This window comes from Lampetra fluviatilis, chromosome 2 (genome assembly GCF_964198595.1).
Source record: "Lampetra fluviatilis chromosome 2, kcLamFluv1.1, whole genome shotgun sequence".
NCBI lineage: Eukaryota > Metazoa > Chordata > Hyperoartia > Petromyzontiformes > Petromyzontidae > Lampetra > Lampetra fluviatilis.
The window spans coordinates 21,398,667-21,421,453 of NC_136276.1; the positions used below are offsets into that span (position 1 = coordinate 21,398,667).

The following is a 22,787-nucleotide window of genomic DNA, read 5'->3' on the forward strand; positions in this document are numbered from 1 at the left end:
CAGGATTAAGCTAGTGCGGGACCTGTAGCATATGTTATAAAGGGGCCCTAAATAAAAAAAAAAACACAAATATATAAAAAAAAATACTTGCACAGTAAAGTACTTACTTTTTTTCATTTTCTATACAGCCAGATAAAACGACAAATCCCTAACCTTAACACCCAGTCGTTTATAAAAGTCGAAGGCAGTATGGTACTATAGTAATAGAGCAAGTGCAGAATCACTGAACCGGAATTCATATCTTGAATGCATTTAGCGCGGGGCCCTTCAAAGTGCGTGGCCCGTAGCATATGTATCCATTTTTGCCACTAGGATAATCCAGCAACTGATGCATGATCACACAATGCCGCGTTGAAACTCCGAATAAGAATGAATGAGCGAGTGTTGAATTCTAAAATATCCTCCCGAATCACGTCTCCTCCCACCTGCCTGTGGCCCCGCCCCCTCGGGCACGACCGCCGGCTGTGATTGGTCACCTCGGCTCAGTGGGCGGTGACCGCCGCGTCTATAAAGAGCGCGCGGGACGCCGGTACCACGGAAAGTAATGGGCGCGCTCACTGCGTGTGGAAGTCTCCCTGTGGTGCTGCTGCTTCCTCGTCGTCTGTGACTTCTTAGCGTGTTGTTACTTCGCCTGTAAGTGTGTTGCCAGCTCCGCGTGGGTGCCGTGCGAGTGCCTGCTGCGTGCGCCCAAGACGAGGAGGAGGAGAGAGCCGCTATAGGCACCACCACCACGTGTAGCAGTGGCAGCAGCGGCGGTGGCTGCTAAAGTGTCCACAGCGCAGCGAATAGCAAATGTGACGGCGATAGCAGTGGCAGCACAGAGATCTTCAGCGAGGGAGGAGGAGGAGGAGGCGAGTGGGATGGTGACCGGGCAGGGGCCCGTCCGCCTGGGGCTGCTGGCGGAGGCGCGGTCCCTCATCCACACGGAGCCGCTCCACTGCGGGTTCGCGCTGGCGGGGAGCGACGAACTGGGCAGGTGAGCGGCTCCCTAGCCCCGTGTCTCTACCCCGTGTCTCTCTCTACCGCGTGTCTCTGTCCTCGTGTCTCTCTCTACCCCGTGTCTCTGTCCCTACCCCGTGTCTCTGCCTCTACCCCGTGTCTCTGCCTCGTGTCTCTGCCTCTACCCCGTGTCTTTGTCCCGTGTCTCTCTCCCTACCCCGTGTCTCTGTCCCCGTGTCTCTACCCCGTGTCTCTGTCCCCGTATCTCTACCCCGTGTCTCTGTATCTACCCCGTGTCTCTGTCTCTACCCCGTGTCTCTGTCCAAGTGTCTCTGTCCCTACCCCGTGTCTGCCTCTACCCCGTGTCTCTGTCTCTACCCCGTGTCTCTGTCTCTACCCCGTGTCTCTGTCCCTACCCCGTGTCTCTGTCTCTGCCCGGTGTCTCTACCCCGTGTCTCGTGTCTCTGTCTCTACCCCGTGTCTCTGCCTCTACCCCGTGTCTCTGCCTCGTGTCTCTGCCTCGTGTCTCTGCCTCTACCCCGTGTCTCTGTCTCTACCCCGTGTCTCTGTCCCCGTGTCTCTCTCCCTACCCCGTGTCTCTGTCCCCGTGTCTCTACCCCGTGTCTCTGTCCCCGTATCTCTACCCCGTGTCTCTGTATCTACCCCGTGTCTCTGTCTCTACCCCGTGTCTCTGTCCAAGTGTCTCTGTCCCTACCCCGTGTCTGCCTCTACCCCGTGTCTCTGTCTCTACCCCGTGTCTCTGTCTCTACCCCGTGTCTCTGTCCCTACCCCGTGTCTCTGTCTCTGCCCGGTGTCTCTACCCCGTGTCTCGTGTCTCTGTCTCTACCCCGTGTCTCTGCCTCTACCCCGTGTCTCTGCCTCGTGTCTCTGCCTCGTGTCTCTGCCTCTACCCCGTGTCTTTGTCCCGTGTCTCTCTCCCTACCCCGTGTCTCTGTCCCCGTGTCTCTACCCCGTGTCTCAGTCCCCGTGTCTCTACCCCGTGTCTCTGCCTCTACCCCGTGTCTCTGTCTCTACCCCGTGTCTCTGTCCCCGTGTCTCTGTCTCTACCCCGTGTCTGTCTCTACCCCGTGTATCTACCCCGTGTCTCTGCCTCTACCCCGTGTCTCTGCCTCGTGTCTCTGCCTCGTGTCTCTGCCTCTACCCCGTGTCTTTGTCCCGTGTCTCTGTCCCCGTGTCTCTGTCCCCGTGTCTCTACCCCGTGTCTCTGTCCCCGTGTCTCTACCCCATGTCTCTGCCTCTACCCCGTGTCTCTGTCTCTACCCCGTGTCTCTGTCCCCGTGTCTCTGTCTCTACCCCGTGTCTCTGTCTCTACCCCGTGTATCTACCCCGTGTCTCTGCCTCTACCCCGTGTCTCTGTCTCTACCCCGTGTCTCTGTCCCCGTGTCTCTGTCTCTACCCCGTGTCTCTGTCTCTACCCCGTGTCTCTGTCTCTACCCCGTGTCTCTGTCTCTACCCCGTGTCTCTGTCCCTACCCCGTGTCTCTGTCCCTACCCCGTGTCTCTGCCTCTACCCCGTGTCTCTGCCTCTACCCCGTGTCTCTGTCTCTACCACGTGTCTCTGTCTCGTGTCTCTGTCCCTACCCCGTGTCTCTACCCCGTGTCTCTGTCCCCGTGTCTCTGTCCCCGTGTCTCTGTCCCCGTGTCTCTGTCCCCGTGTCTCCGTCGCTACCCCGTGTCTCCGTCCCTACCCCGTGTCTCTGCCTGTCTCTTCGTCTCTAGCCTTGTCCCCGAGGTGAGCGGCTCTGGTATTGAGAAAAGGCCTCGTGGGGGAATACTTTTTTTATTACGAATAAAAATGTCAAATGTCCTCTTTAAATCTGCAGCAAAATAAGAGACGGCATTTAAGTTCACAATTGGCCATTTGAAAGGAGTCATTCCTCGGCTGTATTGTTGTGACCGCACGTTGAGTGTTGAGACCCATGGAGCGTGGAGATCTTCACTGGGTCTCAATACTCGTTTTCAGGAGGGTCCTGCACTGGTACCTTTGGCTTGTGAGAATCTCGTCAACGCCTGCCCCTTCCGTCGCAATGTGCACAGACGCCAACTTTATGGATGGCGATAATTAGCACATTGAATACAGATTGATCACCATTGCAAGCTGGAGTTTACCCAGAGATGGGTCCACGAAACCCGCTTGCTGCGTTGCCATTTCCTGCCCACCTTCCTGCCCAGCCGGTTTGGGAGTTTCACAAATCTGCGTGGTTCCGTCACTGCCTTCTCCAAAGTGTTGTGGATCACGGCGTGACACACGGGGCTGCCATACGCCCCCACAAAGACACACACACGTTGTGACTAAATCTCCGGATGGCACGACTGTAGTTGCTGTTTGCAAATACTCGCACATCCATAGTAATTTTTTTCTTGGTTCTTTCGATAAAGTCACGTAGGTAGAAAACTCAAATGAAAAGCAAAAAACCCGCGACGTTTTGATCGCAACACCGCTTGTGTTGCGATCAAAACGTCGCGGGTTTTAGATTTTTGTTTTCTATCTGCGGGACTTTACCGAAAGAACCAAGAATATGAATTCCTGCAGTCACAAAAGTTTAAAGTAAATGTTTTTTTTAAACGTGCTTACGTTTTTTAATGCGAGTTTGGTAAAATTCCGGAGCGACATTTGTCCTTGACGATTAAAATCAACGTGTCAAATTTTTCTCGATTCACATTTTCACCGAACGCTCTGCTGATCCAAACTGATACAAACAAACACAAACATTTGCCGCAAAGGCGTGCGGAGACGCGTCTCGACGCGTACATTAAACGGAAGATGGGCCGGCATGTTTCGTGACTCACGCCGAGGCGCGAGAGAAGTCACCCTGGTGGCGCACAACCGATAAACTTACGGGACTTGGAGGACGCGTCTTCTTGCGGCGGGCACTTTTGGTGAGAAAAGTACGGCCAACGGTGCGAACCACAGCGGTGAATGTCACGCAGCGAGAAGCGCTATCTGGCATCTGCGGTGGATTCGTCACCGCTGGGTGTTTTAATGATGCCTCGGGTCACGGAGTGAAATGGATTTTTAGGGTCGCGACACATGGGACGGATTGTGTGTTGAAGAATCGATTCGTATGTCTTGTGCGGCATTGGTTCATGTGGCCCCTGCTGCCTCAAGAGGTCGTCGCTAACTTTACCACAATAAGATAAGTAAAAAATATATTCCCTTGAATTGAATCATGAATCTTACATTTTGGCGGCAGCGTGGCGTAATGGTAACCTTGCAGCAATGAGGTCGTGGGTTCGACTTGGGCGAGTGTGGAGATTCTATGTTCTCGCTCTGTTCTGTGTGGAATTCCGCTGGGTTCTTGACATTCTCTTTTGACTTTCCTGATGTTAATCCTCTCAGAAACTGCCAGCTGAGAGAATCTCCCACACAAAGTGTTATTAGCTCATTAGCTCGCACGAATCTGCTCCTGTTAAGGCGACATTGCTGCTAATGTTCCTTCTGAGGCGTATTACCTGGGCAAAACGGCCACGCTAATAGCTGTTCACTCAACTCGGTGAACTTGCACCGGACATTTGTTTTCCAGCCAAGCGTCTGTGTGGCTGGAAGTTATATTAGCAGACTCGGAGGTCCTCGTGCCTGCGTTTGTAATTGGAGACGACATCACACTTGTCCCAGTTGAACTCCGGGACCCGTGAAGTGCGGATCGCTCAAACTCTGCCAAGAAGGGGATCTATTCCATCTGTGCCCCCCCCCCATCGCTCCTCCTGGTCAACACCTCCCGGCGGACGTTGTCGATCCGACGCCTGCCACTTGCTTTTGTAAGTGGTCCGAGAGACGAACCCTCGTCTCGGGCTCCTTCCCGCCAGGTTCACGCGTCGTCACAGTCTTGGTGCCCCAAAGAAAGAATCCTTTGGCCTTGAGCGTATCCCCGTATCCCGTGTGCGGATCTGGAAATGCGAATCGGGCGAGAGCCGTAGCCCACAGCGAGTGGCACCCCCTCTCCCCTTCTTCTGCCAACTGGCTCGTTATCAGCAGCGCTGCACGCGCGGCCGCCGCAGCAGCAGTACCGGGGGAGTGGAGTGGGGGCCCTCATGCCCGCGGCCACCGCAGCGTTTGTGCAACGTCGCTTCAAGTCGCGCCCTTTAAATGCCTCGGGTCGGCTGGCCGGGCGGGAGCGGTGCAAGGATGTGAAGCTTTGGAGCACGTCCCCGTGGTTCTTGTTAGCGTAGCTATTGCCCTCCTCGTCCTCCTCCTCCTCCCCTTCCCCCTCGGATGTGAGTCGGTGTGCCTCTCATCCGGTGTTATAATAATGGACTTGCGTCATCGCAGATCATTGACGACACAGCTTTATTGTGTTTTAGATCAACTTTGCCCAGATAGGATTGATCTTTTTGTCGGCACTTACCACTCGGCTAGTTTTCAGAGTCGGCAGTTTGATACATTTTTGTCGGAACAAAAAATCGCTTGCTTAAAGTGTAGAATCAAGGGCCTGCGAGCTTATTCGCAAGAGGAGGTTAAAGTGTATTGGCATGCCGTTATGTGCTTATAAGGCAGTTCTTCCTTTCGGGAGAAATACTTCATCTCATGGACTTTTGCAAAATGAAGGGCATTAAACACACGGAAGTCAATAGTTTTGCCTAAATTTGTTTTAATGAGGACGCTGCTGCCACCATCCACAACACTTGGCATCTCCGATCGTCCGTTTTGCTGCCATTCACGCCTTTTCTTGCCCAGACTTTGACCTGCACTGATAAACTAACCAGACACGCAGCACAGTCCAGCTGCTGTACCATGATGATGTTAACAATTAATTGTGTTTGATAGAGCGTCCTTTCTGCCAGAGTGTTTCGGAGCGCTTTGCACGATAAGCAACTTGCATCTCATCTGAAACGTTTGAAAAGGCGCACCCCCAGTGGCATCTGTCCATGTATATTGATGGCAATTAAAAGTCCTATCCAGACTGGAGATGCTGCGGCAAAGCACAATAATCAAGTCTAGGTCAGGCGTCTACTCCGCCCCATCATCGCCTTTGGGTTGATAACAACATTCGTGCAATTCATTAAAAGTCAGAAAAATGTTTGCTTTGGATAGACTGGCCCCACCAGATGAATTTGGAATGTCTACTCCTGGCTAAGTATTGCCATTTAAAGATACGTTCTGCCCAACTCCTGTTTTAGCGTCCGTACACACGCAGGTTGGCGCAGTGGTGGCACGCGTGCCTCACAGCAAGCGGTGCCTGCGTAGCATTCCCAACAAGGGCACATTTCTGTGTTGAGTTTGTTTATTCTCCCCCTGTTCTGCATGGGTTACCTCGGGGCTCTCCGGTTTCCTCCCGTAGCTACACAACTGTTATTGAATCTGGACTTAAAGCTTTCGTGACTGCAGGAATTCATATTCTTTGGGTCTTTCGGTAAAGTCACGTAGACAGGTTCAAAGAAAATAACAAAACAACTACGACGTTTCGATCGCAACACAAGCGCTCATCATCAGATCGTCAACAGTTTGCCTTCAGAAGCTAACCCCCGTTTCCTGATGATGACCGCTGGTGTTGCAATCGAAACGTCGTAGTTTTTTTGTTATTTTCTTTGAACCTATCTACGGGACTTTACCAAAAGACCCGCCACACATCCCAATGCTGAAAAATTACCTGCACATCACTCAATTGGGATCACACACAGCGGCAACATCGGGCCCATACTGCAAAAACTGGGCAGGACCATCCTGAAAAAGAGTTTATACTCGGTGATGAGGCTTCTGGGATCACAAAGATCATAATTATAATGATAAGAAGGGTTAAGGGGCTTTGTTGACCCTCAAACTTTTATTTATCTGATTGTGCACCAAGACCGTCTGTCCACCTGGTCAAACCATGCTTTACTAGATTACCACACGGTTAACTTTTGGCAACCTCCATACGTTACTTGTATTGCTGCGTTAAGAAGTCTGCTCCAGGAAATCAGTCGTCACGTGCCGAGTTTGATAGTAGCCCCCCCCTAATTCCTGGAATGCGCCCCCACCGTGGCGATGCGTGGTACCTGCCGCCCGATAACGGAGCCCTATCTCCCCTCGCCACGTGCCTCGCGGGCCCTCGGGAACTGTGGTCGACCCAACACCCATGCGCTCAAACCGCCGGTGCGGCACCTCGCGCGCCACCCCTGGTAGGTGACCTCCCGCTGGGCGCTCGACGCGGGGCGACGCTCGTTCGCTCGACGCGCGGCGACGTGGGTCGACGCGGTGCGACGTGCGTCGTCGCGACGCCGACTCTGCGGTGGAGGCCCCGAGCGAGTCTTTGGCAGCGTCGCGGGTAGCCCGGTCTTCCCTCCCGCACCTCCGCAGTGCCGAGTCACGGGCCTCGTAACCTCGTCCCACGGCAACACTTGCGTTGCCGCGGCAGGAAGCGACGGAGTAAATATTGTCACAGATATTGACGACGACCGTTGAGGAGCACGGCAAGCCGTTATTTAGCAACAGAATCAACACGTCATAAAAAAAAATTCTTTCTCAGCGTTCCCCTTCCTGTCGTCTATCCTCCCCCCCCCATCTTTCTCCCCCTACCACCCACCCCTGGGGCCAAGTGATCACTCTGGGAAAAGCTGCCGCTGTTTACTGGCCGAGGAATCCGCTCGGCATCGTACCCGTGCGACGCAATGAGACTCAACTCTTGGCTCGGCGATGGGCATTAGTCTGCCAGTAGTGGACATTGACTGCTGTGTGTCATCCCCAGCGAGGCATGTTTCAGCATTGGGCTGTGTTTGGCCAATTCCTCTTACATTCTGTGCGTGTGGTTTTCCTTTTAGCTTTGGGAGAAAACCAGAAAACCCAGAAAAAAGTCCATGCAGGGCAGGGGAAGAACATACACGCTCCATCCAGCGAGGCACCCGAGTCTGGAATCAAACCCAGGCCGTTCTTGCTGTGAGGCACCAGTGTTCCACCGGACCACCACCCTGCTGCCCAGATGCAAATTGTGTTATCGGTCATATCTTGCTGTCCACCTCTCTCTCCTGGAAACCCACGCTTGTTGTTTTTGTTTTGTTCTATTAAACTTCCTCCGCATAATGAGATTGCGTTGTACCAATCCCTGTAAGCCATGATTCCGAATTTGATTATACTGTACACCTGCGCGAAAATAAGCAGCCGTTGCATTAGCTACCAGAGTTGGAGGCATTTTAAGCAACGTTCAGGCCGTTCCTGTTACATCCAGCGCAGCAGTAGCCCCAGCTGATGTCGATTACGCTCACGGGCATTACGATCATCTACACGGCACAATGCCAACAACGCGGCTTCTACGTTTTAGCTTAAAGCACTTTTAAAAAGTCAATTAATTTTAATCCCCTTCGTGGCAGCAGCGGCTTTGTTGCGCGACCCTTGGTTGAACCGCTTTGCTCGCTGGCGAAGTCGGACACTCGTGCCGTGCCGTGGGGGGGCTCCGTAGGGGGCGGGTGGGGGGCTCCAGGGGGGGAGGGCTCCAGGGGGGGGGGGCAGTGCGCAGGCCCGAGTCTATGCCGGCTGGTGCGCCGGCTCGTGGGCCGAGGGGATCAGAATCCCAATATTTATTTACTGGAGGAATCCGATGAAATATGAAGCTCTTTTTCACGGATGTCCGCGTCGTTGTTCCGCGCGCATGCTGTACGTGTCTGCTGTGCGACGGTGGGGGGGTGTGCGCGTTGTCTCCTTGTGTCTGTCTCTTCGTGCTGCTCTGTCTCGGCGTTTATCACTTGATCTTCGCGGACGGCGTGCGGCGCTCGTCACGTTTCCGCTATTGCTGCGGCGGGATGAGCTCACCGGCGCGGTGGCCTTCGCGTGTCTCTCGCGCTCGCTTCGTGCGCCGCTTGCAGGGCGGAGGGATGGAGGGAGGCCAGTGGCGGCGGCTGTGTCTGCCGTCCGTCTGAGCGGCGTCATTTCCCACACCCCCCACCCCCCACCGTGGACTTTGCTCAGATGAGCAATGTCCGCTATCTCGGCGACGCGCACCGCCGATGGCCGACAGAGAGCAGCACCTGGGGGGTTTAACACGTCGGCTCCATCATGGCTCTATTATGAAAGAGTACCCGGGGCCGGTGCTCCGTTCGTTACTCTGCTGGGGCGTTTTTCACCGGTTGTGATATTGGAAGCGTCCCTTCGCTGTAGAGCCCCCCCCCCCCCCCCCCCGTGTTACCTTGTGGCGTGACCTACGTGGCGTGACCTACGTGGCGTCCTCCTGTCGAGGGTTTTGTACGACGAGGACCGGCACTGAATTCCGCTCTAAGGACGGAGTGGTTCCCCGTGCACCATTCTGCAATTTGACTGTCAAAAGAGGTACTGTAATTGTGTAATCAACTTCGTATTTACGGGATTCGTTACTTTTCTAATGAGATTTGTGGGATTTTACACCTAATAGGATTGTGTGACCTATGCTGTGGCTTTGGAACAAATAAAGACATCGATGGACAATTTGGGCGGAAGGTGGAGATTCGATGGTAAAACTTCAGCAGGTCTGCGATTCTAAAGCTCTCCAGGCAATCTCCACCCGGAGAGCTCTTGACGGCGCCGCGAACGCCAGAAACTCGGCGGCACTGTTCCAAGTGACGCCGGGAGGACTCGCTTCGCCGTAATATCGACGATGCTCACAGCGGCGTGCGGCGGTCTCCGCCCCCCCTCCCCCCCCCCCACTGATTTTTTTCCACGGCCCCTCTCACGCGGTCTCTGTTCAACTCGACGATTGGCCGGTGGGGGGGGGGGCACTGCGCCGAGCCGTGGCCTCCCAGCGGAGCTGTTTCACGGCCCGGTGCTCGGAAGGGTCAGAAACGTAGAACGTGTGTCGAATTAGCGATGTGGAGTCTACCGTGACCTGCGTTCGGGGGGCACTTAAAAAAATCATAAACAAGTTGCCTGAAGTAATCGGCGTGCACCGAGTGACACACGTAAGCGCGAGCGTATTTGCGCACGGATATAAATACCGGCACGGAGGGTCCTTGGGTGGCTTTGCGGTCGGCCACCAAAGTTTTGTTTCCGACGGTCGCCGGGCTTCGGTCATCGTCCCTCCCTTGAGGAATGGCATTGACAGGACCTACCCAGGCATTGAATATAATTCCTCCCAACATCCTGCCACCTGTGTCCAAGGAAGGTTGTGGAATAAAATTGATGGCCGTTTTTACACGGGCTGGGCGATTCCTTGTCCGCGTCGTTTCAGCCGAGTTTGCGCTGCGCCCCTGGGGAATTGCCCCTTTGAGTGCTGTGGACAAATATTGCGCTTGTGCGCCAGGCTAGGTGCGTTTTGTGGCCACTTGAATTGTCAAACTCGCTGACAGGAGATGATAAGACAGGCCTCAGTGTTATGGTGATATTGCCCTCATGTATGATATGAACTTTTAAATTATAATGAAAATGCGTTTTACCTCAGCCTCACCGAGTCTCAACACTCTTTTTCAAGAGGGTCCCGCTAAATTGGGATGTTTAGCCGATTCCGAGTGTTTGGCTACTTGTGAGAGGAAACCGGGGAAAACCCACCACGCACAGGAGTGGGTCACGCACAAAGCTCCACACAGATGTATTCAAGAATCCATTGCTGCGCTTTCATCTTCTGGCCACCTCACAGGCGGCCCCCAACCCAACAGGCCGCTGCTCATCCCAATTGAAGCAGCAGCCAGGCCCAAACCCCGTTGTGACCTAGAGCATCCGTTACCCGGGGAAGCCGTGTGGGAAATGGCCGCCGGCGATGCAAGCGGTCGATTTTCACGGCGGCAACGTTGACGTTTGCCGAGCCGGAAGCGCCTCGCTCCGCGCGTTCGAGAACGACGTCCCGTGCGGTTAACGCTCTCGCTCCGGTTAACGCTCTCGCTCCGGTGACCGCGTCTGACTTGGCAGGGGCCGCTTCGGCGTGGTGCGCAAGTGCGTCGAGGTGTCCACGGGCCGCGAGTTCGCCGCCAAGTTCGTGCGCAAGCGGCGCAAGGGACAGGACCTCCGCGCCGAGATCATCCACGAGGTGGCCATCCTGGAGCTGGCGCACGGCAACCCGCACGTCATCGGCCTCCACCGCGTCTACGAGACGGCCGGCGAGATCATCCTCGTGCTCGAGTAGTAAGCCCTCGCGCCCGCACCCCCCCCCCACACCAACAACACCAACAACACCAACAACACCAACAACACCAACAAGACCGCCACACGTGCAATTATCATCGTTACTGCTCCTATTGTAACGGTCCTCTGCAACGGCCCCCCACTACATCGCCATTCCCTACCCCCCCCCCCACGTACACGCACGCTGAGATGAGACGCGGTCCCGAGGTGTGACGATGTTGTGATTGGCAGTGGGAGATGAGGTGACAGGGATGAGGGGAGGGGCAGGGAGATGGGACCCATAATACAGGTTTTTTTTTTGGGTTAGATCGCGTAAATGTATAGATGTGTCGTTAAAACCCGCCAACACCCGACACAGCCAACTAGTAAGGGTTGTCACGTAAACAGAACGTGCCAATTCGTCACTAGTACTGCACACCGCTGTGTTGGGAGAGTCAAGCCACAGCATTTACAATCCGAGTACGACGTTTCCTTGGCGGATTTAACGACACATTTATATACTTACGCGATCTAACCAAAAAAACTTGTATTATGGGTGATATTGGTCGCTAAAGCCACGTGGTGTTGACCTGCGATGGGACCGTTGGGATAAGAGGGCGGCACGGAGGAGAGAGCTGTGGGTGGAGGAAACTGCGTGTGTGATGGAGGTGAAATACAGGGGGAGTAGCAACCCTGGCCTGTCTCGGTGTCCAGCTACATTACTAGAATATTCATTTAATTTGTTTACCCAAGTGGGCCTCGCTGACACTGCTAACACAGAGCCCCACTCCTTTATTGTTTATGTTATTTGTTACGCTTGTTTACCGAGTCGCAGGACTCTTTTTCAAGAGAGTCCTGCAAATTGTTTTTTTGCAGTGTAGGGTGATGTTGCTACTGTGTGTGGAATCCAAACCGAGTAATTCGTAGGTGACTTTTAAGCATTGGGATGTTTAGCAGGCACCAGTTACACTGGTCCGCAAGAGATACCCATTCCAGCCCTATTTGCTCGGAAACTCTGAAGTAATTGATAATTGTTTGAATAGTATTTCCTTGACTAACGTGTGACCTGTGCACTTCCTTGGCCCAGCATGGTACTATTTATACACCGAGTCTGAAGGACCTTCTGTTTTTTGGTCTTACACGACAGGTTCTACGGACACGCCACTGTGGTGAGATGTTAACCACCTCGCCTGATATACACGTGATAAGCCACTTCGTTGAGCTATAATTTGTGGCCAGGTGCCTTCTGAAAAAGAGCTGTATAGCTCAGTGGGCCTTATCTGGTAAAATAAAAACTAGTTTAGTTTCTAGTTTACACGTTGGATTAGAGGCATTACTCGGTAAATCGAGTGGAAATAATGGTCCTTAATTTTACAAATACAGCCTTGGCACGGTTGAGTGGTAACAGTTCGGCTGAGAAAATTCCCGCATCGCTTTATGTAAACAGCGAATTTGAGTGGCATTTTACACAGCCCCGTTATGGCATTTCAGGTCATCTTACAATGGTGAAAGAAAATTTATCTCTTTATTATATACAGCACATCCTGTGAGATGGGGGGGGAGCTAAGTCAATACACAACCACGGGGCAATTGATGCAACGTACAAGACTAACACCATCACCAAGTCGTCTCTCTCTGGCCATTCTTTTCAGTTGGTGGGAACGGCAATAAATTCGGTTAGGCGATTTTTTTCATGCTCTTGTCTGGAGAGAGGCTTGCGTGTTGTGCATTATCCTATAAACAGTTTACAGGATCTCTGTGTGCCTGATACTCGCCATTGGGCCTCGCAGAGTAAACATGCAATTGGCGGAACGGGGCGCACGCAGCAGTGGTTGAAATGTGTGCAATCTGATTTGTGCCTCGGCATGTTCTGGAAATGAGATTGCACACGTTTTATTTTGTGCGCATTTTGTTTGCGTATTCGCACTGCCTTTCTGACCACGTCTTCCGTGCACCTATCGCCTGTGTTCAGCTGGCCCTGTGGCTTGGGGTTGGTACCTCTGCTGAGATGGGCACTTCAAACGAAAAGCACGATTCGTAACGACATTTGTGTTTCAAGGGAACACTCGTGAAGCCTTGAGGCGGCCCGTTTCTGCATTTTGAGGTTACTTATATTAGTTTGCTGCTTAAAAATGGCCAAATGATGGTGCCACCTTGTTGAGCTGTCATTTATGGCCAAGTCGCTTCTGAAAAATAAGTTAAAACCTCAGTGGGCTTTGCCTGGTAGGATGCAGAATGGCTTAGTTTCATGTGTATGTGTTTGGGTCATTTGTTTTTATCTCTTGCACTTTGCACTCCTATCGTGTTTTTGGTGTTGTTTGTTGTTGTCTAGTTCTTACCCCGTGCCCCTACTGGACATCTGTGGAAGATAACTTTATAGCTCATCGGATTCCTCCTGCTGCAGTCTAAATACATTTTCTGATTCTGATTTAATGGGAAAAAAATTGTGCAAATTCCCTTTTTGAAGTAGTGGTTGGTTTTTTGTTATTGTTGCATGCAGTGATGTACCCGGAGAAATGCTACACAAGGCTCGGGGTAAACCCCACTTGTGGTACTGCCATCCTCTGGTCATCCCGCAATCGAGCGGCGTTGGGAAGTTTCTAAAATCTGCTTGATCCGCGATTGCGTGCCCCGGATGTGCAGCACCACGCACGCTCATGCAACATGGACTGAGAGGACGGCCTTGGAATGAGGCTCGTCAGCATTTCGCAAATTATAATTTAATTGCAAACCACAGCCTGGGCTTAGTGTCAATCTGGTGTGAATGTTGTCCTTGTGGTGTGGCACTGAAACTCCAAGAAGCAATGCAATCTGGTTGTGTCCAAGTTGTGGGTTTGGTATTCTTGCAATCCAGCAGCATTTACTGCGGTACAGTAAAACCTTGGATTGCAAGCGTAATTCGTTCCGGAAACGTGTTTGTAATCTAAAGCACTCGTATATCAGTTGTGATCACGTGACGCTCGGCAGACAAAGCGTATACACGTACTACTCGTATTGCAAGACCTCGCTCGTTTATCAAATTAATATTTACTTACATTTTTTGCTCGTCTTGCAAAACACTCGCAGACCAAGTTACTCACAATCCAAGGTTTTACTCGATGTCTTTTTGTTCACCGTCCTGGTGATCCGTTAACCAGGAGGGGTCAGCGGACTCTTGAGGCTGCGTGGATCTTGGGCAGGTCGAATTCATCGTCAATGATCGCTGCGATAAGGCCCCTCGTGCTCCTGCATAGTTACAAACATTTTTAACCATGCGGACGTCAGGCAGTGCCACATCCCGAGTTTCGCAGGACACGGAGCCATGTGGCCACGCTTTAAACGTTATTCACACAAATCTGAGCAACAGCAGCCCTGCTTCGGTATGCATAAATATGGCCCGGGGATTATATTTAAATTCCAGAGGATCAGCACTTTTGGCAAAAGAATGCTTATTTTCTGTGGCCCCATTGCCCCTTAATCATCTAAAAATAAAGAAGAAATGCACCCGCGATGTTTATTCGCTGCCTTTGCCCAAATTGAGCGGTGTTAGCGGAGCCGAATTTTAATAAACGAGGGTCACGATGAATTCCGTACTTGTTCTGAATGGTTGACAACGCGGAATGCTATTTGCTTGTAAACACAGCAACGTGATTTGCAGGGTTGAACTACATTCATTCTCTTTCACTGCTCGGTCTGCTTTCCGTCACATTCAGCATGGAGCAGTTTGCTTTTCCTCGGCTTTGAAGGACAGGGGCCAGTCGATATATTTCTTAATTTAGATTTTTAAAATGTTTTTGTCTATCCGGAGTTTTACATGACCCCACGGTAGATTGTGTGTGCATTATCTGGCGATATCTCTGTACAGTCTTGGGCCGTGGTAGTTCTGTTGTAAAAGAGCTATTTCACTCGGTGGACCGCACCAGCGGAACTATTCCCACTCGCGCCCAACATCGATGACAAATATGTGAACTGGTCCTGGGCCTCTCTTAGGTCGACTCAGCCTCAAATGAGTATACCTGGTGTGGTGTGGTAAACATCGCTACTGGGGAGACAAAGGCGGCCACACGTGGTGCTGACCACCCACCCCCTCGTGTGCCATGCCGGTCTTCATAGGTGCTCGCTAACAGCACTTGCTCCAACAGTCTGTTAAGGCTATACGGGGTTCTTTGTCTTTGTCTCGTGCAGTGCGGCAGGAGGGGAGATCTTCAACCAATGCGTGGCCGAGAGAGAGGAGGCGTTCACGGAGCGCGACGTAGTGCGCCTCATGACCCAGATCCTGGACGGCGTCGCCTTCCTGCATCGCAAGAGCGTCGTGCATCTCGACCTCAAGGTGCCCGCGCCGTGCCGCGTCACACTGTGCCACACCGAGCCAGACTACACCGCACTGTGCCAATCCGCGCAGCACGCCACTCCACCCCACGGCACGCCACTCCACACCACGCCGTACCACACTCCACCACACCGCACTGCACCACGCCGCACTGGACCCACACCGCACCACTCCACGCCACATTGGCCACAAAAAAAATTCTGACGCACGCTGTCTGTGTAGGGTAAACATGCGATGCCTTGCGACGTCGACCGCAAGTAGCCGCTGGCTACCCAAGCCCTCTATCCTGGCCGTGCGCGTGCCCAGGGAGTTGTTCCCATGCCGTCTGGGGCTCGCTCTTCCACGAAGGGGGCACGTATTTCACAATGACCGGTGGCTAAAAGTGCGCTTGTTTTAGTCTGCGGCCTTGCCCCAGGGAACGGCTGGGCTGCAGTGAAAGCTGCCGGTTATCTCTGCCTGCGGTTCCCTCCCCTGGCGCTGCGTGCCGTTCCCAGATCGTGAGATAGAGGCTGTTTAGAAAGAGTGGCTGTAAACAAGAAGGGTGTTTATTTACAACGTGCAGGATAATTGTGAAACGATCCCGTGTTCGGAAATGCCACGCGCACGCGTTTAGTAGGTAGAGCCAATCGCAGAGTTGTGTTTACAGACGGAGAATGTGCCGCTTGGCTTGTTATTTTTAACGCTCGAATAATTCGCACGTTTTGCTATCTAATGTTATTTATAAAGTCTCGTGGGCTCACGCAATAGATAGCCACGCCGTTCTGTAAGCCGAGCCATTTGCAAATGAGACTGATTGTGGTCTATTGAGTCCCCGCCTGGTTGAACTAATTTTTTAACTTAAAGCTTTCGTGACTGCAGGAATTGATATGCTTTGGGTTTTTCGGTAAAGTCACGTAGGTTTAAGAATAGGTTTTTCCCCTTTTTTCTGGGAACAAAACTGAAACCTTTTTTACAAGGAATCATGTCTGCATTAACCACAATACTGGTCAGAATGCAAACAAAAAACATACTCTGATAATATATGCATTGTATTTGAAACTGATTGGTCCACACCAGAGACAGCTTTCTTTGGAGCCTCGTCTCAAATGGTGTTAGACCAGAGGACGCCAAAAGGCGGACAGCCCAAAGACAATGCCACTATCAGAGTAATGAGAGCTCGGGGTGAGCAGCTACATCATGTAGCTGCTCACCCCGATCACGTAGGTGTATTACTTTATTTGAACCTATCTATGTGACTTTACCGACAGACCCACAGAATATGGTTGAACTAAACTTGAAAGCTAAATTAAAAAAACACGCACACAATGACTAATCGTAGTCAATTGGGGTCACTAATAGCAGCAGCAGCAGCAATATTGCAGCCAACTTTAACAAAAAACTTGACAGGACCCTCCAGAAAACGAGTCTTGAGACTCTGTGAGGCTTTCCTGGGTAACACGAGCGGAATCACAATTGAGTTCATTGCCCATTATCCACTTTCAAGGCCATTGCAATGTAGCCTCTCCCTCACAAAGGAGAGAGCCAAGGAGCGAGCGTTGTGCGAGGTTCTTTTTATTTTGCCGTATATCGTCACAACATTTGGATTGTAACCCTCGCCGCATGGTATCGCATACTCACCGTGTCAGTTGGCGAGTGATGCGCCCGAGGGAATTGTCAACTCCCTTCCTCCGGCCAGGAGGGATATTCAGCTGCCCCTATTGGAATGGAAACTAAAACTAAACGAGAAACAATTTTTATTTTACCAGGTAAGGCCCACTCAGCTATGTAGTTATTTTTCAGAAGCGACCTGGCCACAAATGATAGCTCAACGAAGTGGCTTATCACCTGGAAATTTATCGCAGCCAAATACAAACGCACGTTTCTAAATGTGGAGGGAAAAACCGGATGACCCGGAGAAAAATCCACGTGACCACGGAGATATAGACACGCAAACTCCAAATATACAGCAGGCGTCCAGTTTGGGATCGAAACCACGACCTATACCAGGCGAGGTAGTTAACATCTCTCCACCGCGGCACCACAACCCGCGGACAAAGACACCTTTTCAATCGTCCTCGTTGCAATCGACATAATCATAGAACAGTGGAGCTGTGTTCTGGTTCAAATGGACGTCACCAACCAGAGCCATACACCTTGCTCCTTGCGTGCAGGGCCATGAGGATTCACCCCCCCCCCCACCACCTCCTAAATGTTTTGAATCAGGCTCCCGATTCAAATCGAGTATCGATTCTCCAATGCTCACGTTGTGGTGAATGGAAGCGCCCCTTGTGGGCTGCATGCAAACGTGAACGTTGCATTGAAGAGCATCGATTCTCCCGTTGCGCCGCTCACTCGGTGACGCCTGGCTCACGAACTTAAGAATCGGCATTCACCATTGGATGGATGCGTCGAGCGGCTCCACGTTGTGTGCCTACGCGACGGTCGGTCCGTTCGTATGGAGGCCTTGGGATTTCACACTCGATGTACATCCCAAATCGTGCGCTTCCACACCTGTGCCCTGCTGTGTGGAGCTTCCAGGCTTCACCTTGCCACCCTTAGAGGCTTTGTTCTGCGAGACGCTACTCGAGGTCTGAAATTCGGGCGTCAATCGTGGCCTCATTATAGCCTCGGATGCGGCCTTTGTGTTTCGTTTGGTTTATTGATTCCGTCTCTACAATGGACCGCTATCCAATGGCAAACAACAACGTACACAGTACATATATATCACAAGTAAAAACAAAAGTGATTGTGTATCAGGCTTATTTTAGATCACATATTCTTTATTTAAATGCATCCATGTTCTTTGGAAAATCATCGATTACGTCATTGGGGCAGCTTGTTCCAGTCGTTGGCTGTCCGGCACGCACAGAGGTATTTTCCCGAATCACGATTTGCGTGCTTTCTGGCGAGTGCACCGGACTCTCAATCCGGAGCTCGCCGGTTCCATCTCCCGCCGCGGAGTGTGGGGCGTCGATCAGCCGTGGGGCTGAAACGTGAATGTGGGTTCTGCTTACGCGGGCCCTGTGAGGAGCGGCGTTGCTGCAAAAGGAAGCGTGGTTAGTTTCCCGTAAGCGTGTGTGGGAGTGTAGCGGTTAGCGCGCGGCGCTACGAACCTGGCGACCCGAGTTCGATTCTCACTCACGGCCACCAACACCATGGACGATTATTTGAACTGGTCCCTGAGTGTCCTCTGGGCCGACTCCGCCTCAAATGAGTACTGGTGCGGTGGGGAGACAAAGGCAGCCGAGCGTGGTGTTGGCCACACCGCCCCCTCGTGTGCCGTGCGGCCTTCATAGGTGCTGCTACTCGCCAACGGCACTTGCCCCAGCAGTCTGTTAAGGCTACACGGGATGGGGGGGTGGGGGTTTGTTTTTGTGTGAGCGTTTGTGGGCTCTGTGCAATCGTTTGTGACGTGCGAGGAAGTCGTGCGTTCTGCGACCAGGAAGCTGCCCACACATGAGCAGCACCGCCATTTAACAAGGGCAGCAGGGGAGGGGCTAAATGACATCACAAGGAGGGGGGACACGAGAGGCGGGGGAGTGGGCGCCAGGCAAAATAATAATAACCCTTTACCCAGAACAGCCACGCTAATTACAAAGGCTCTTTATCAGGAGGGTCTTGCATCGGAATATTTGGTCAAACCCAATTACATTGCGAGTCTTTTTTAGCTATGGGAGAAAAATGCAGAATCTGGAGGCAAGCCATGCAGAACAGGGGGAGAACGTAGAGACTCCACACGGAACGGTGCCCGAGTCGGGAATCGAACGCCGGCCCTTGATATCAGTCTCGAACTTTGCATTGGATACTCTTTGTTGCATGCAATTGTTCAAATCGCTTTTGTAACTCAATTCACCGTCTTCCCTGGACTCTTGTACCTATATTTTTCCCGGTCAGAGGGCTTTTTCATGTTTAGTCTCGTTTTCTGATGCCACGTCCAAGAAATCTACCCTGCCCGTCTCGAAATTATTCTGAAACAATTATCTTGGCCTTCCTGCTTTTCACGGGCGGACAGGACGAGCGGTAACGTTCACCACTGTAGGAATACGCACCGCTCCGATTGCGGACTTTGAAGTCCGTTGCGCTCGAGGAGGGTAACTGGACATCTTTGAAAATACTGGGACATCTGTGAAAAAGAGCTTTATGCCTCATCGGATTACTCCAGGATGAATTAATCATCTGATTCTGGTAACGCGAGCCCCTTAGTTGAGCGAAGGGGTGCCGCGGTGGCTATGAGATGTGTTAACTACCTCGCCTGGGTTCGATACCGACCCTGACGCCTGCTGCTGTATATTTGGAGTTTGCGTGTCTCTCTCCACGTGGTCGCGTGGAGTTTTCTCCGAGTCCTCCGGTTTTTCCCTCCAAGATGTTTTAATCGACCATCGCCCGTTTCGAGTGTTTGGCTGCTATACATTTCCATGATATAAGCCACTTTGTTGCGCTACCTCTTGCGGCCAGGTCGCTTCTGCAAAATTGCTTTATAGCTCCGTGGGGGCTTGCCTGGTAAAATAATGAAAAAATAGTTTAATAGCTTAGTTGTGGGGGGCGTTTTGTTTTGCGTGGCACCGTGCGTTCAGGGCAACGTCGTTTCTTTGTCCAAGACAAGCTTCAGGGCGAAGGGGGTATGTATGTAAGTTGGCATTTTTTGCGCCGGGTTCGCAGCACAGCATGCTAACCGCCACGCCACCGTTCCCACCACCACGCCACCGTTCCCACCGCCACGCCACCGTTCCCACCGTTCCCAACGCCACGCCACCGTTCCCCACGATATTCAATGACACACACGATGCGCTGAAATGTTAAGCAACTGCCATGAAATGCAACCTCTTATTTTTATCACACACCACCATAATTGTCAATAACACTGCCTGAGACGGTTGGAAAGTGCTAAAGTGGAAATATGCTCGAGCCTCAAAACTGCCTTGCAAGGCACCGTAGTGACTTTTTGTCCTTCTGCAATATAAACACAACCCCCTTGAACTTCCCTTCACCGAAATGTTATCGTTACCCCCCCCCTCCCCAAAAAAAATTACGTAACTTATTTATTTAAAAAATTTTTAAATAACAACAACAACATTTTGTTCTTTCTGGAAAAAACCTGTGACCTGGCAAGATCAGAGTTCAGGGTTTTTTTATTTCTTCTGGTTTCCACCAAGCACACGTGAATTTGCGTGCATGTTCGCGCATTGCGTGCGTGGGACTTGCCGGTCTGCATAGTTCATAGGTGCTCGCTAACAGCACTTTCCCCAAACAGTCTTAAAGGCTCTTCATCTTGGTCTTTGTATACGTGAGATGAAAAGGTGGTGTATCAGTTACCACGCTGTGCTACCAACCTGGCCACCCGAGTTCAATTCCTACTCGCGGCCAACACCGATGACGATTATTTGAACCGGTTTTGGGCCTCCCTTAGGTCGACTCGGCCTCAAATTAGTACCTTGTGTGGTGTGTAAACATTGTTACTAGGGAGACAAAGGCAGCCGGGCATGGTGGTGGCCACGCACCCCTTCGTGTGCCAAAAGGTTTGAAATAGGTGTAGCCCAAGGGGTCATAAAGAAGTGGCCGGGGCTAGTGATGTTAATGTGAGACATTAGCATGTAACCACGGCTAATTGATTCGCAGGCCGCACATGGTGGTGGAGTGAAGTGCGGGCACTCCCACCTCTTTGCCAAGACGTGAGGCCAGCGTGCAGGAGTGGGCCCCCAATCTACCCTCCAGAGGGGGGCCCTCGAGCTCCCGCTGAAGGAGGAGGCCCTGGCAGCAGTAATGTGAGCAAGAATTTGCGGTACTGCACCCTTTTTAAAAACAATACGTTGAGAGATTCTGCCCACAATTTATTGCCGTGCATTGGTGGCAAATTGCCCTCCGGTGGCAATTTGTTAACATATGGCTTTCAGCGAATTGCGACTTGGCAGAATGGATTGGGGTATCTGTGCATGTTATGAACGTTAGTGCAGAGGTTGGAGTCATAATAGGCCCCTGCTGCTGTCGGTTACCTTTTGGAGCGAGGCGAATTTACAATCGCTTACTGGCACTCTGCTGGATAACATTCAGCAATGTTTCCACACGAGGTTCTGTTTTATTCTATGCAATGTGCGATGCTCGGTTTGTCGTCACAAGAAGGTCTCCCTTATGGCTATTTCAAAGTCGCTCCAGTGTGTGTTCACCTTGTGTGCACACACCGCCGTTGCTATTTTGTGAAATCTGGTGGTTTTCCTGCCGCAATCAAGGGCTGTTTATTTCCGTGGGTGAATTTGCCTATCTGCAACGCGGTCCCATCGATCGTGGCAGCATGGGAATGGGTCGTTGCAGCCCCGGCCCGGAAAGAAAACGCACGAGGACAAAATCGGGGTGGGGGGGGTGGAATTGCAGCCCCGTTACGGACATGTCGTCTAAGCCTTTAAAGACCCATCGGCGTTCTCCTGTCAACGACCCGAAATGCGGAAATGGTTTCGGGAAAATGCGTGCAAACGCCGGGAATAAACAAGTATAAAAATGTGCATTTTCTAAACAAAGCCAGACTAAATAAATGCGACCGGTGCACGCTGTGCACGGGAAGTGTGAGGCAATATGGGGGCAGGTTAAAGGGCTGCGTGGTGGCCCTGCGCAGGATGCAGCTGCCAGGCCCCTGCCGGCAATAACTCTCCGTGATAGGAGGACAGCAGAGTTCTTTGATACAGTTGATCGCTTCGATTAAGCCTTTCGCGTTCCGAGGCTTCTGCTGCTTTAGCAGTGTGGGTCCAGCGGTTAGCATGAATGTTATTTATAGAGACGGAGTAGCGCCGTTGTTTTGAAGGCATTGTACTCGCTGCAGAGAACCGTAGGGACACGAGCGCACCCTATGATACCTGGCGCCAAACCGTGACGCACTCCCTGCCGCATGGCCTTGTGGGAGCCTCGGTACTTCTTCCGACCTGAAGACGCACCAATGAAGTTATTTTAATCTTGATTTGAAGCGTTTGTGACTGCAGGAATCCATACTCTTTGGTTCTTTCGGTAAAGTTACGTAGGTAGAAAAATGTAATAAAAATGTAAATATCACGACATTTCGATCGCAACACAAGCGGTCGTCCTCGGGTGGAAAAAAAAATCCAGCAGTGGAACTGCTGAACCAGGAAGAAAACGCGATTCTCCCCCTGGTTCAGCAGCTCCACTGCGTCATCGGAATGGGAAAAGGGTTACTTTGCCGTTCCATTTGCCACGGGGCACGGTCATCGCAACACCTTAAATTGCCCACTGCACAGCCGAGTCGAATGTCGAGCAGCGTTTCATTCTTCCCCGACGCGTTTTTTTCGGGTTATGCCGCGGCATTGTCGTTTCTCCTGCACGATGTCCGACGTTTCGCTACACGCGCCGGGAAGCTTGAGCGGCCCGTGTTCTCCCGCCAATTCGGTGCTCGGGGTGCTTGAAGGGGGGCACCGTTGTTGCCAGATTCAAAGTGGGTTGCTTCGGTAATCAGATGTTAACTACCTTGCCTCGTATGCAGGAGGTTGTGGGTTCGACCCTGACCCTGATGTCTGCTATATATTTGGAGTTTGCATGTTCTTCCTGTGGTCGCGTGGATTTTCTT

The 22,787-nt window shown here is 52.0% G+C and overlaps 1 protein-coding gene across 2 annotated transcripts in view; it reads left to right on the plus strand.

Moving 5' to 3' along the window:
* Nucleotides 1-553: 553 nt before the first annotated feature.
* Nucleotides 554-22,787, plus strand: part of LOC144944091 (serine/threonine-protein kinase 17A-like) — a 33,083-nt gene continuing 10,849 nt past the window's right edge. For both annotated transcript variants that reach the window (XM_078872165.1, XM_078872173.1), the window contains exons 1-3: nt 554-976; nt 10,744-10,956; nt 15,100-15,244. In XM_078872165.1, the coding sequence (XP_078728291.1) occupies nt 861-976; nt 10,744-10,956; nt 15,100-15,244 (474 nt within the window). In that variant the 5' untranslated portion in view covers nt 554-860. The remainder of the gene's footprint in view (nt 977-10,743; nt 10,957-15,099; nt 15,245-22,787) is intronic.